At 54.5% G+C, this 12,232-nt stretch overlaps 3 protein-coding genes across 3 annotated transcripts; 2 read left to right on the top strand and 1 right to left on the bottom strand.

Annotated features, from left to right (window-relative positions):
* Window positions 1-2,766: 2,766 nt before the first annotated feature.
* Window positions 2,767-3,894, bottom strand: B0T26DRAFT_642743 (uncharacterized protein; the record flags this gene model as incomplete). The annotated part of the gene is made up of 2 exons (XM_060437473.1): window positions 2,767-3,261; window positions 3,340-3,894. The coding sequence occupies 2 exons, from the start codon at window positions 3,892-3,894 to the stop codon at window positions 2,767-2,769; spliced, it is 1,050 nt and encodes a 349-aa protein (XP_060299262.1).
* A 1,471-nt stretch (window positions 3,895-5,365) lies between these two features.
* On the top strand, window positions 5,366-6,561 carry B0T26DRAFT_852929 (esterase/lipase). Its single transcript, XM_060447658.1, has 2 exons — window positions 5,366-6,141; window positions 6,207-6,561. Exons 1-2 carry the CDS (start codon window positions 5,393-5,395, stop codon window positions 6,373-6,375), a joined length of 918 nt encoding a protein of 305 aa, XP_060299263.1. The 5' UTR covers window positions 5,366-5,392; the 3' UTR covers window positions 6,376-6,561.
* Window positions 6,562-9,936: 3,375 nt separating this feature from the next.
* On the top strand, window positions 9,937-11,289 carry B0T26DRAFT_706211 (uncharacterized protein). The gene is made up of 3 exons (XM_060441793.1): window positions 9,937-10,203; window positions 10,270-10,316; window positions 10,648-11,289. Exons 1-3 carry the CDS (start codon window positions 10,124-10,126, stop codon window positions 10,818-10,820), a joined length of 300 nt encoding a protein of 99 aa, XP_060299264.1. The 5' UTR covers window positions 9,937-10,123; the 3' UTR covers window positions 10,821-11,289.
* The last annotated feature ends 943 nt before the right edge of the window (window positions 11,290-12,232 follow it).

The following is a 12,232-nucleotide window of genomic DNA, read 5'->3' on the forward strand; positions in this document are numbered from 1 at the left end:
CCCAGCATCAACGGCCAACCTTCTCCCAAACTCCCATCAAACTATCAGCACCTGGGTCAACGACCGCGATCGAAAGGAGGTTCTTAACCTTCAAGCAGAGCTCCAGACAGCACTCCCATCAAGAAAACACGTCTCCTTCGATCTCTGGATCTCGCCTAATAGCTACGCATTGCTCGGTATCGTAGTGCACTTCGTTGACACCTCGGGCGCGACCCGGGCACGTTTATTGAAGCTTGCGCCCGTCAAAGGAAGCCACAGCGGTGAGAACCTCGCTCCTATTATCCACGAAGTCATCCAATCTTTTGGCTTGAGTAGTAATACAGGCTATTTTCAGGCAGATAACGCAGACGCGAACGATACGTGTATCCTCCATCTTCTTCAGCTCCTCCATCCGTCCGAATCACCGGTATCGGTGGACGAACGCCACTCGAAACAGCGCGTCCGTTGTATCGGCCATATTATCAACCTCGTTGCCCAGGCGTTCATCGAGGGCAATAACAAGAAGCGGCTCAGGTCCTTGAACGAGGGAACTTACGAATACAGGAACGCCTTAGAGGAGAATCAACAACTGGAGCAGTGGCGATCATTCGGGCCGCTTGGAAAGCTTCATAACGTCGCCAAGTTCGTCAGGGCTGGCCCGCAACGCCGTTTAGAGTTTATCGAGATCACAAGAGGTGGAATAACCGAGGAAGAACTAGACGAGTTTGGCCTCATGGCGAAGGAACACGCCGGCTTGCTCAAATCGGATAACGCCACGCGTTGGAACTCGGTATATTCGATGATAGAGAGGGCGTTGAAGCTCCGGGACTCTGTTGGCGTATATTCCCACCGCCTTGCTAGCCATAAGGATGTGAAGAAGCGGCTCCCCGCAGCCGACCTACTCAACACCGAGGACTGGACTGTTTTATCCTCCCTACTAGGTATCTTGAAGCCATTTCACATCTACACCAAGCAGTTGGAGGGGAACCGGGCGGTCTTTGCAGGCGTTATTCCCACCGCTTACAAGATCCTGGAAGACCTTCGTCTAGCGCGCCAGACCTATCGCCAACAAGCCCCTCCCGGCTCAAACATTACCGTCGCGAACCCAGACCTCCCTCGGCTCCTTCGTAGGCGAGCCCGGGCACTCTATCAACAACCTTCCGTCGTCCCCGATCCAGATCTTGGCCCCAGCGGCTTCAGCGCTATTGACGTAAGCCTCACGAAGGCGATTCACAAGCTTGATAGCTACCTGGATATCATGGAAGAGAGCCCAGTCTACTGGGCGGCTGTCCTCCTTCATCCCGGCTACCGAAAGAGACTGATCTACAAGACCCTCGAAATTGGGCGGGCCGAACAGGTGCTTTTTGACGCTAAGGGGTTCATCAAAAGCGAGATAGCTAGGCTTGGAGCCAGCCAGAGTCCCCCTAATACAACCGCCAGCATCGGGACTGACCTCAAGCCATTCCACGAGCACCTTCTAGGACCAGACTTTTACGAGGAGCCGGAACCTGGATCGTCTGACGAGCTGGCCACATACCTTGAAGATCCGCCTGTACCCTGTGATGTACCGATTCAATGGTGGCTTGCTCAAAATAACCGGTTTCCCCTGCTATATCGGGTAGCAGCTGAGCTCTTGAGCATCCCGGCAATGAGTGACGAGTGCGAGCGGGTCTTTAGTACAGCGAAATTGACTATCGCGAGTCAGAGACACCGGCTGTTGGATGAGAAGATTGGCCAACTTGTATTTATCAAGTGTTTGTTGCGAGGGCGGCGGTTGTGAAGACTCAGGGGCAGGCTGGCTGGGACCTGGTTTTGTTTGGGAGGGCCGGGCCGGAACAACCTATTTCGGAGGGTCTTGGCACCCTTTGCAAATAAAGCAAAGCGGGCATCACGTAAAGCAAAGAGAGGCACGAATTTAACAAATAAAGGAAACCTGGTCGTTCCTTTATTTGCTTTGCTTTATTGGCATCGCTGGCAGGGAGCTAAGGCTTGAATTATCTGAAAAGGTCTATCTTTTTGTTTCCTTTGGGAGGGCCAAAAGTCTCTCTCTTTTATAGTTATGAATAGTGTCAAAATCTGGTGGCGAAGAATCAAGTGGCAGCTTCTAGGTCCTCCTTTTGCTCGCTAATCCTATTAATGTGACACATAGATATCTAAACAATGCCCGTTTTCGATTTCTCACGCACATCCCTGTGACAGTGTTATTATCATTTTGTTAAATCTGTTACGGAATTGAACAAGCTGAGGGCGTTCGTTGATTGCCAGAACAGACTAAGGCAGTAATTGATTGATTGGTGGACGGAAACAGCGTGCGATGCAAAGCTAGCCGGAGATCGATCTCGCAGAATTGGGGCCCTGCTTCTTGCAGTAATTGTTACAAGGAAAAAAAGCACGCTAGATTATATTAGGTTAGGCTATAAACAAGCCCCTTGTTACCCGACCCCTGAGCCCCTTATCTACGCCCATTACCTATGTGGTCTTCCTTTCTTGTCTAATTCCTTGGCATGCAATGATATTTGCTCGGTGATCGTGCTCTTCGGCTTATACATGCGGCTAGGCCGGAAACTTGTTATTTGGGGGTTTTAAATCACGTTAGTTCTAACGCAAGCCACTCGGAAATCAGCATCAAATGTTGTCACAGGGTCTCGAGTGTATAGGTTACAATAATATATTCATCTCCTCAGTCAACAAGTACACTCCGTTTGTAGTCAGTGTGTAGTACATCTGCAACAATGCTCTAGCTATTTCCTCCATGTATCATCTCAGATGGCAATGCCAGTAGCAGCACTACTTGGTAATGTTGGTGTAGAACTTGATCTCGCCGCGAACAGCACCATTGTCCTTGTGTTTGGAGTTCCACTTACCGGCGTCGACCTTCTTGGCGGCGGCGGCGGCGGCGGCGGCGGCGGCCTCCTCCTTCTCCTCCTCGTCATAGTCATCAGAATCCCACTCCTCCTCCGGGACCAGGTCGACGTCGCCGGGGATCTTGTCCCAGCTGCGGTGCATGGTGAAGCCGCCGCGCGGCTGGCCGGCGGGCCGGGCGTCGGCCAGCGCCGCCCACAGTCCAAAGTACGCCAGCGACTCGGCGCCCGTCGCGCCCGCACCCTTGTTCAGCTTCATGCAGTACTGCCAGCCTGCCGTGCCCATGCCGTCCGTGTCGTGGTCATTGAGGCCGTAGCACACCGAGTGCATCATTTCATGGAATATCAGGCGCGCGATCAAAGTCTGGCCGATCCTGTCAATTTTCATCTTCTCGACGTTGGGTCCAAAGACTGACACCAGCTCCTGCAGCGACCGCAGCGGGCGGCCGGGGGTCAGCTGGGCCTGGCGGGCCCAGGCGCCGCGGCAGATGTCGATGACGACGCGTTTGTGTTTTTCACCGGGGACTAGCAGGCCGCCGGGCAGCTCGTGGCTGACGAATGCGTCGCCTGCCCACAGTTCGCTCCACTCCGAGTCGCCGTTCTCGTCCTCCTCGTCGGAGCACAGGTTGAGCACGTGGTTGACGGGTTCGATGTGTTCGCCGCTGGGCAGCTGGCGCCAGCGCCTGCCAAAGTCGCTGTAGATGCGCACGTCGGCCTCGCGACGCTGCGTTGTGCGCTGCCAGTTGTTAGCAAAGTCGGAGAGCACGCGGCGTACCTGCGCCGGCAGGCTCTTCCAGTAGTTCTCCGGGACAAAGTCGTTCATGCGCTGAAAGAGCATGGGCGGCGGGAACGGTACGTTGTCTGACACCAGAGTCTTGAAGAGCACGTTGAACACGCGCGCAAAGTCGGTGTCGCTGGGGCTCGTCATCTTGGCAGCTGCGCGGCCGGCCCAGTGCCGGGCCTCGTCAATGTATTTGTTGAAATTGCCGCCCGCGGCTTGGTCGCAGGAGGCATCGATCCAGTACTTTCGGGGGGGTGGCAGCTGTGGTGCCATGTTGTTGACAGTTGGTACTGGTTGCTGAGGTACTGGTTGCTGAAGTACTGGTTGCTGAAGTACTGGTTGCTGAAGCACTGGTTCCTGAAGTACTGGTTGCTGGTGATAGTTGATACTAGCTACTAGCGAGAGTTGGTTCTGGTTGCTGGTGACAGAGCGAGTACCTGTCGGCAGGCGTGAGTTTGAGGACAAGTTTGAGAAGTTGGTTGGAGGCGATGACTTATAAATAATATTAAGATGGCCCTATTCTGTTCAACTACACTATACTGAACAGAGAGGTCGGTGATAGTAAACAATAACTGCGTGTGAACAGACGAACTGTTATGGATCAGAGCAAGTCACAGAGTTGCAAAACGATAGACACGGTGGTTGTACTTGTACACATACTGTACCATTTAGCAACAGGCCTCGCTATGGGTTCAAGCCTCGAAGCTAAAAAAAATCAAGAGAGCATAAACAGAAATAGCAAGAACTCAACAATTCGCTTAGAGCGTAATGTGCTTATGTTCATAATTAATAAACACTAACGGTGATAGCGTGGCATTAGGACCACGTAATGCTAGATGGAAAGTTTGTAGAAATTCTCAACGTGAGTTTCCGGAGAGACTATTAGCGATAATGTATGAGCTAACTAGAGCGTTGGCCGGGAACCCAACTCTACTAATTACGAGTCCCGGAGGTGGGCAGCCACTATAGTTCATAGAGTGAACAATTCCATTGCAGAACTGAGGTCCCAATTTAGGAAAATAAACAAACACTGCTGTTGATGTAGCCGGTGCAGAGTCTCCGGTCTCCGTGTTAATTATCAAGAATGAGGCCCAATTAACGTCTATAGTTGGAGTCTCAAGGACGACGTCTACTCAATGGCTTGTGTGATAATTACAAAAGCTAATTACCTAATCTCCAAACCAAATGTGATAATTACCAACTATTCGCACTCGCCCAGATTCGAGCCAACTTTAGTAGCACCGCGAGACTGGACACTGGGAAATTTCGTTGAATCTCTTACGAGCTTAAAATGTGTCGCCTGCAGGGTGCAGAGTTCAAGGTAACTTAATGACAGACATAAATTCCTACCTCTTTATCTGTTTCTCAAGTCGTGGGCTGCGAATTAAACGAAAAGTGCACTGATATCCCCACGTTAGTTACCTACCTAGTCTCTAGAACAAACATTTCAGCATCTCATTCAAGTGCGTACTCAAGTCGAGGCAGAAATGGCAATGTTACTCTATCTGGCATAACTAAATTCTCGGATCTAACATTCCGACGCCGCTCCACCTCGTAGAGTCTCTCCAGCCCGATTCGGCGGAGCACCCGACGATGCGTGAGGAGAGGGGATTGTGGCACCTTGGCTTGGCCTCGGCACTGCTGGAATGGCTGCTGATCGACCCCCTTGATTTGCCCGTTTGGGACTCGGAGTCGGACGCTCACGATCACTCCGCGGATTTAAGGCGTCGGCGGCCGGATCCCGCAGCACGAGCAGGGGTCGGCCGAGGCCATGCTGGTACTCGGGCCGCTGGTGCAGATGCGCGACCACAGCATCACCACCCGCGACGGCGCCAGCATCGAAGCGCGCAGCTACCGGCCGGCGGACGCGCCAGCCGACGAACCACTGCCCGTGTACCTGTACTTTCACGGGGGCGGGTTCCTGACGGGCACGCTGGCGTCCGAGGACGCGGCGTGCGCGGCCACGGCCCTGCGCGGCCACGTCGCCGTGCTCAACGTCAACTACCGCCATACGCCCGAGCACGCGTTCCCCACCGCCTGGTTCGACTCCCAGGACGCCTTTGAGTGGCTGCACGACAACATGGCCGCCGTCGGCGGCGACCCGCTCCGCGTCGTCGTCGGCGGCGTGTCGGCCGGCGCGCAGCTGACGGCTGCGCTCGTGCTCGGCCAGCACCTCGGCCGCGTGGCCGCCAGCCGCCCCCGCATCGCCGGCCAGGTCCTCGTCATCCCGCTGCTGGTGCACCCGGACCACTACGGGCCGCAGGCGGCGCAGCTAAGTGACGTCGCGCTGTCGTCGTATGTCGAGAACCACGACGCGCCGATGCTGCCCGTGTCGGTGATCCGCCTGTTTGTCGACCTGCTGCGCATCGGCGAGATCCATGATGGCGACCTGCTGGCCAACCCCGGCAACGCGACCCCCGCCGACGTCCGCGGCCTGCCGCCTACCGTGTTCGGCGTCGCCGGCCTCGACCCCCTGCGCGACGAGGGCCTGCTGTTCGCCAAGAAGCTCGCCGAGGCCGGGTGAGTGCCCCTGGATCGTGCGAGAATGTGTTTGTGTTGATTGCTGATTCTTTTTTGGGAGGTAGGGTTGCGACCGACGTGACGCTGTTCCGGGGCGTGCCGCACGCGTTCCGCGGCTTCGGTGACGAGCTGTCGGCCTCCAAGCACTGGGACGATGTCGTGGGGAATGGCATTGCCTGGGCGCTGAGCAAGCCCGCGCCGACGGGCGTGTTCGAGATCAAGGAGAAGCGGTAAGCGGAGAGCGCAGGTGTCGAGTTGTTTCATGTCCACCCTGAAAGGAGGCAATCCTTGGTCTTGTGGTGTCCCTGCTGCTTCAACGTCGCTGTGGAAAGGAAGCTCCAAGTGATTAATAGAGCGTACCAGGCCTAGAACTAGAGCTAGACCCGATTTAATTACCACCTCGCGTAGAAAATGCCTGCCAATTTTCTGTCTTGGCTCCATTCTGTGACAACCGCCTGGCTCTCGGTAGGCAAGAGACAAGCTTTGTTCGACTCAACTACACGAATGCGAAGTAAACGGGCCGTGTTTACGAACACCCTCAGCCGGCAAACACCACCGCAAATAACCCTGTTGGTGTTCCAGAGTGTTCAACTGTTTGACAACAGTGTGACTGTTTCATAATAATGCGATTGCCGACACAGGGCCTGAAGCACAGAATCCCGCCGCTTGAAGAAGTGAGCTTCCTATACCTCACAATTTCACAACTAATGCTCAGCATTTCGACTTCGGCCAAACTCTAGATTCGCTGCAGCAAACTCGGGCACCACTACCACGATTACAATCGGTTGCCTAGTCAGTATCAATCCCTCTCTCAAAAAAGCTGGCCCTCGGTAAAGACTAAAGAGTAACCGTCAACCTGAAGGCATCTTCGATTCTCGACACCTGAAGCTGGGGACGCAGTTCGCGTTCGCGCCGCGCAAGCTCAAGGCGATCACGGTCGACGCGGGCTCCTCGGGGCTGCTGATGGCGTACAAGTTCCAGCACGGCATGCCCGGGCTGCGCGACGTGGTCGAGCACACCATCTTCAAGGCCCTGCACCACGCTGGCGCACGTGGCTGATGAACGACTACCCGGGCGAGCAGTGTGACGTGCCAGCGCATATTTACGTGATTCTCCCAGCCATTCACTTCACTATACCTGATAGCCACCGACACTCGCAAAGAAAGGCGTTCCCCTTCGACCCCGACCCCAACCCCGCCTGGGACCGGCTATACGCCAGCGGGCCCGATATCCTCGTATATATCGAGGCGACAACCCCAAAGTGGCGCCTGGACCGCGACGTGCAGCTCAACACGCGCGTAGTCGGCGCGCACTGGGACGAGGCGCGGGGCCAGTGGCGCGTGACGGTGTCGCACGCCGCCCGCACACGCGTCGAGCACTGCCGCGTGCTGGTCTCGGGGCAGGGCGTGCCGGTGCACGAGAGCTGGCCGGCGATCCCGCACTGGGAGCTCGGATGCCGCCGCGTGTCGCCCGGGTTTGGGCATCTCGAGGCGTTTGTTGCAAGGGGCAAATTGTTTGTTGACGAATAGTGCCATTACACAGGCCAGTGAGGGCGCGGTACATACGGCTGATGGGGGTTTTTTTGAGTGTGATGTTGGTGGGTCGCCCCTTTTCCCCTTTATTTCATTTCCATTGTACCCGTTTACCCCTTTATCCGTATCTTTTTCTTTTTTTCCTTTTCTTCTTCTTGTTCTCGACCTCGCGAGACCAGACCGCCTGCTGACATCCGCAATTGTCTGCGCGACGGGCTTCAACGTATCGTACCAGCCACGGTACCCGCTCATCAGGCGCGACGTCTCAACCAACCTGGCAGCCGACTAGGCCAGCGACGCGGCATCACACATCTCGGTAGCAGTGCCCAGCTACCCCAACCACTTCATGTCGATGGGGCTCAACTGCCTGGGCGGGCACGGGTCGCTGGTGGAGGCGAGAGCTGTCCGGGGAGAAATGGTCAAGTACTTTTCGTTGGCTGTCTTGGTAGTGGACTTGGCAGTGATGTAGTTAGGTCTTGGTTCAGGCACTTGGCGCTTGTTCAAGACGACTCTTGGAAGAGCCAATTCTATAGGTGACCGGTCCTCGAGAGTGTCGCTGGTCAACCTGGCCCACCCCCTATACGGTCCAGCTGTAGTCTGCTGATTGGGTTAATACGCCAAGCCATAATTATAGTTCGAGCCCAGGCCGCTCTCATGCTCACCGGAACCGTGAAAGGATACTCACGGTGAACCGGCATGGCAGAGACGAAATGAGTGTTTGCGATAATAAACCAGTGAGCTTCTCACTTCTCCCACGTCGTCATGGTATCAGGTGGATTTTCTTTTTATTAGAATAGGACACCTTGGTCATGTAACTGCGAAATTCTCACACTGAACATGAACAACTGCCATCAGACCTGGATCAACACGTACCCTGGGCCGTGTTGCATCACTCAATCTAACTTGACCTGCGCCTAGGGTAGGGCACTGACTATCCGGGCGGGCTTCCGTTAGGCGGGGATTCAAAGCCCTATCGAGTAGTAAGTGAGCCGCTAGCCCCCAATCCTACGTCGTGGAGTAATTTATTGCAGAGATAGAGAGGGCTGCACCGAGGAGACTGTCGATTGTTGCAACTGGCTAGCCTGACTGAGAGCGAGACGCAAGCTGCTTTATCCCCGCCCAAGTGCAGCGACTGCGACGGACCAAGACTATGCTAGAGGGTGCTCCTTTTCCAGGATTAATAAAGGTCTCCCACTGCAGCCCCCAAGGCTTTGTCTCTCCCCCCTCCCCGCTTCCATATAGCCGCTGGCTGCCTAAATAGGTAGCGGCCGAGATGTAAGGTCGAAAAGGGTCACAAAAATCTAGCGCCTCTAGCGTTGCATTGTAGAGCCTGCTATTCGTTCCATCATACTATCCAAATGGGTACCCGACCAATGTAAATAATTGGACACGTACACGCTCCGTACCGCTTATTCTTATTCGTTTGCAGATTGAACTAGCAAGTGCACCTGTTTGTTAGTCCTATATTTCCTTCAGCCTCCTTCCTTTCAAAAGATGCTGGCGTCGCTTCGTTCGTCAGGTGCAATGCCTTCCGCAAGCTCCAGGGCACTGCCTTCCTCCCTCTCGCCTCTAGCTTTTTGGACGGGGGTGTGCGGTAGGTGTGCGGTACATAACAACCTGAGCGGTCAGGAAGGCATTAACGTAGCGAGCCGGCGACGGAGTTGACTTCGCGGGCAGTCAACCTGTTAGTTGCAAGCCAGCCAGTCAACATGTTGACTAAAACCTACTTCCCCGGACCTGTTATTAGTCAACCTGTACGCAGACAGGTTTCCCGGGTCATGAAGCCATGGCACTCAGGAGAGTCGGGATAGACGGTCATGGCGGCCACGAAGGATTTCTACAGGTAATACTAGAATAATCGGCAGTTAAAACCCCCAACAGAAAAAGTAAAAATATCAAAAGACAACCAAAAAGGACCAGTCGATCACGAATTCACGATTGATTCATCATTCCCGAGAAAAAACACGACCAATAAGAGCGCAAAGCAGACGAAAAAGGTGGACCGGGGACTAGTGTGGCATGGCGTTGGCTCCTCTGGTCTGACAGACTGCACCGAATGGGGGTGGGGTGGCGGGGCGCGCCGGTGGCACCACGTTGCGCCCACCGTGGTACGACGCCGCGACGCCGGCGCGCCGGGCATCACCCCACGGCCCACGCGCGCGCCGCAAAAGTCAGCCGACCATCGGCGCACAACCGCTGCCCAGCCGCAACGCCTCGCCGCGCGCGTCGCCGGCTAGGCACGACCAAACAGCGCAATAAGAAGTAGGTGTCTCGCCGTGTCGTGCAATGTTTCATGCAGATTAAAAAAGAAAGTATTTGGTCTCTCTGGCACTCAATTTCGGTCTTTGTGAAACGTTGGACTTGAAGCACCAGAGTCGGAGGAAACCAGAGTCGCGAGGAAATTGTCACTTGTGAACCCAGATCAATCAATCGCCAACACATCGCCAACCATGTCTACCACTGCCTTTCAGCCAACCATGCGGAGAGCCGCCAGAGCCCAGACGGCCGCCCTGAGAATGCCCGTGGCAAGGTATGCATCTCATCGTCCATCTCTGATATGAATTGGGGGCACGGGGACCAGCTGACACGCATCCAGGACAGCGCCCAATTTGATAGTCCCAACCCTGGTCGTCGCCGGAGCAGGTCAGTCTGGTTTCCTTGTTCCGATTTTTCCTTGAATCAATTAAACTCGGTCTCGATCCACTTCCCCTTTGCCCCTTTCCTTCAACCTCTCTCCCTTCAACCTCTCTCTCTTCAATTTCCTCTCCTTCTTTCCCTCCCTTCAACCTCTCTCCCTTTCAATTTCCTCTCCTTTCCCTTCCTTCAACCTCTCTCCTTTCAATTTCCTCTCCTTTTTTCCCTTCCTTCAACCTCTCTCCTTTCAATTCCTCTCCTTCTTTCCCTCCCCATCGAAAACCTCTCACCGCCAGCCCAAGATATAGACCATGGTTACTAACCAACTAACGCCTACCAGTCTACGCCGTCGCGACGTACGTACGCTCGCAGCTTAGCGCCGAGTCCGAGACCATGAACCGCATGTTTGCGCAGCAGAACACGCCGCAGGTCATGGAGTCGCGGCGCAAGAGCTTGCTGGTCGACACCGAGGGCGACCCGCGGAAGACCATCTACAACGTCTTGAACTGGTAGCGTAGCAAAGCGTGTCTGTGGGACTGGGTGGCGTCTTGCTTTTCGATTGGTTGATAAGTATAGGCGAATGGCGGGAGTGCTGGTTTGGCGTTTGGGACGAGAATCCTTTTTTTTCTCTCTTTTTAGACTACAATAATGTGGTGTCCTGGGTGTGGGCTTGCAGCCTATGTCTATATAACCACAGTTGCTTAGGTATTGAGGCAATAGTTGTCTTTTTTGTCTGCTTATACAGCGGTAGCCTACAACATACGGTCATCTCCAGATCTCTCTCAACCAGTTCGTGTGAAACTTCGCCGCTTATGCTTAAACTAGCCCAGGTTAGGTGTATTCTGAGGGGTAATTATTAGGGCACGGAGGATCGGGCCGAGGTTTGCCTTGTTGTTTTTGTGGTTTCGCGGAAGCAAAAATTTTCCACCACAGCTTCTGTATAAAAAGGACAAGGCAAGTCGTGGGAGTAATGGGGCTATGCTAAAAATTAATTACTAATTAAGTTCATATTTTGAAGCTAATTACATGAAGTTGCGTGAACCTACATGAACTTGGGACAAAACTACCTTCTCTAGCCGCGCCTTACTGCTTGCCAGAAACTCCCTACAGCGCTCCCTAAGAGTCCTGACAGCGCAGACACCAAGCCGGCGCGCAATCCCTCCTGTTTCAGCAATGAGTAACATATTGAGCTGCCAAAGCCCCCTGTCCTCCTGCGTCTCGGATTCGGCATCCTCGTCCACAGCTTCATCACGGGTCGCATCTACCGACTGTATCGACAAGAGTGTGCCCCGGTAAATTTTTGGAACCCTTAGCTCGAACGACTTTCCCGTGGCCTCGTCGAGGTACCAGTGCTCAATTCCGGCATTCGGAGTCAACAAGACCAGATCCATGCACTCGACCATCTCCACGTGATACTCGCCACGGAACGAGTGCTGGCGAACCGTCTTTGTTTTCACCATAAGCTCGTGTTCAAGCACAATCCCCTCGATCAAGATTGCGTGTGGGGGTATTGAAGAGACCTCGAGCTGAGCCTGTGCAGGGATTTCGCTTAGAATCGTCCCTAACTCCTCCTCTCGTTCAGGAAGTCCCTGGCTCGCGGCAGTGCTCATCCTCGCCGGGAATCTCGACACCGCTCACGTCCCAGAACCTGAGGGGAGGAAGGCCCTTTCCGCGACACACGTCGTCGTCGTCGTCGCCCGACCGCGGAAGCCACCAGCTCACGGGCAGCACATCCCACTCCCACGTTTGAGCTTTGTTTGAAGATATGTGTTGGTTGAACCAACAGAACAATAAGCAGCGGAGGCGGCGGCAGGAGGCGCAGGGCTACAGGGTCTATATAAGGAAGCCTTCGGCTTCGTCCTTTGAACCTTTCGTCTAGCCTAGACAGACAATTCAATGCGCTGTCAACTCCGATCATGAGCAAC

Source organism: Lasiosphaeria miniovina (genome assembly GCF_030549165.1).
Source record: "Lasiosphaeria miniovina strain SMH2392-1A chromosome Unknown B0T26scaffold_3, whole genome shotgun sequence".
In the NCBI taxonomy this organism is placed as follows: Eukaryota; Fungi; Ascomycota; class Sordariomycetes; order Sordariales; family Lasiosphaeriaceae; genus Lasiosphaeria; species Lasiosphaeria miniovina.

Bases quoted from the DNA above. Each gene is read 5' to 3' on its own strand.
- B0T26DRAFT_706211 (XM_060441793.1), top strand. From the start codon at position 10,124: ATGTCTACCACTGCCTTTCAGCCAACCATGCGGAGAGCCGCCAGAGCC. The intron at 10,204-10,269 runs GTATGCATCTCA...ACACGCATCCAG, and splicing joins CTGAGAATGCCCGTGGCAAG to GACAGCGCCCAATTTGATAG. The intron at 10,317-10,647 runs GTCAGTCTGGTT...AACGCCTACCAG, and splicing joins CCTGGTCGTCGCCGGAGCAG to TCTACGCCGTCGCGACGTAC.
- B0T26DRAFT_852929 (XM_060447658.1), top strand. From the start codon at position 5,393: ATGCTGGTACTCGGGCCGCTGGTGCAGATGCGCGACCACAGCATCACC. The intron at 6,142-6,206 runs GTGAGTGCCCCT...TTTGGGAGGTAG, and splicing joins AAGAAGCTCGCCGAGGCCGG to GGTTGCGACCGACGTGACGC.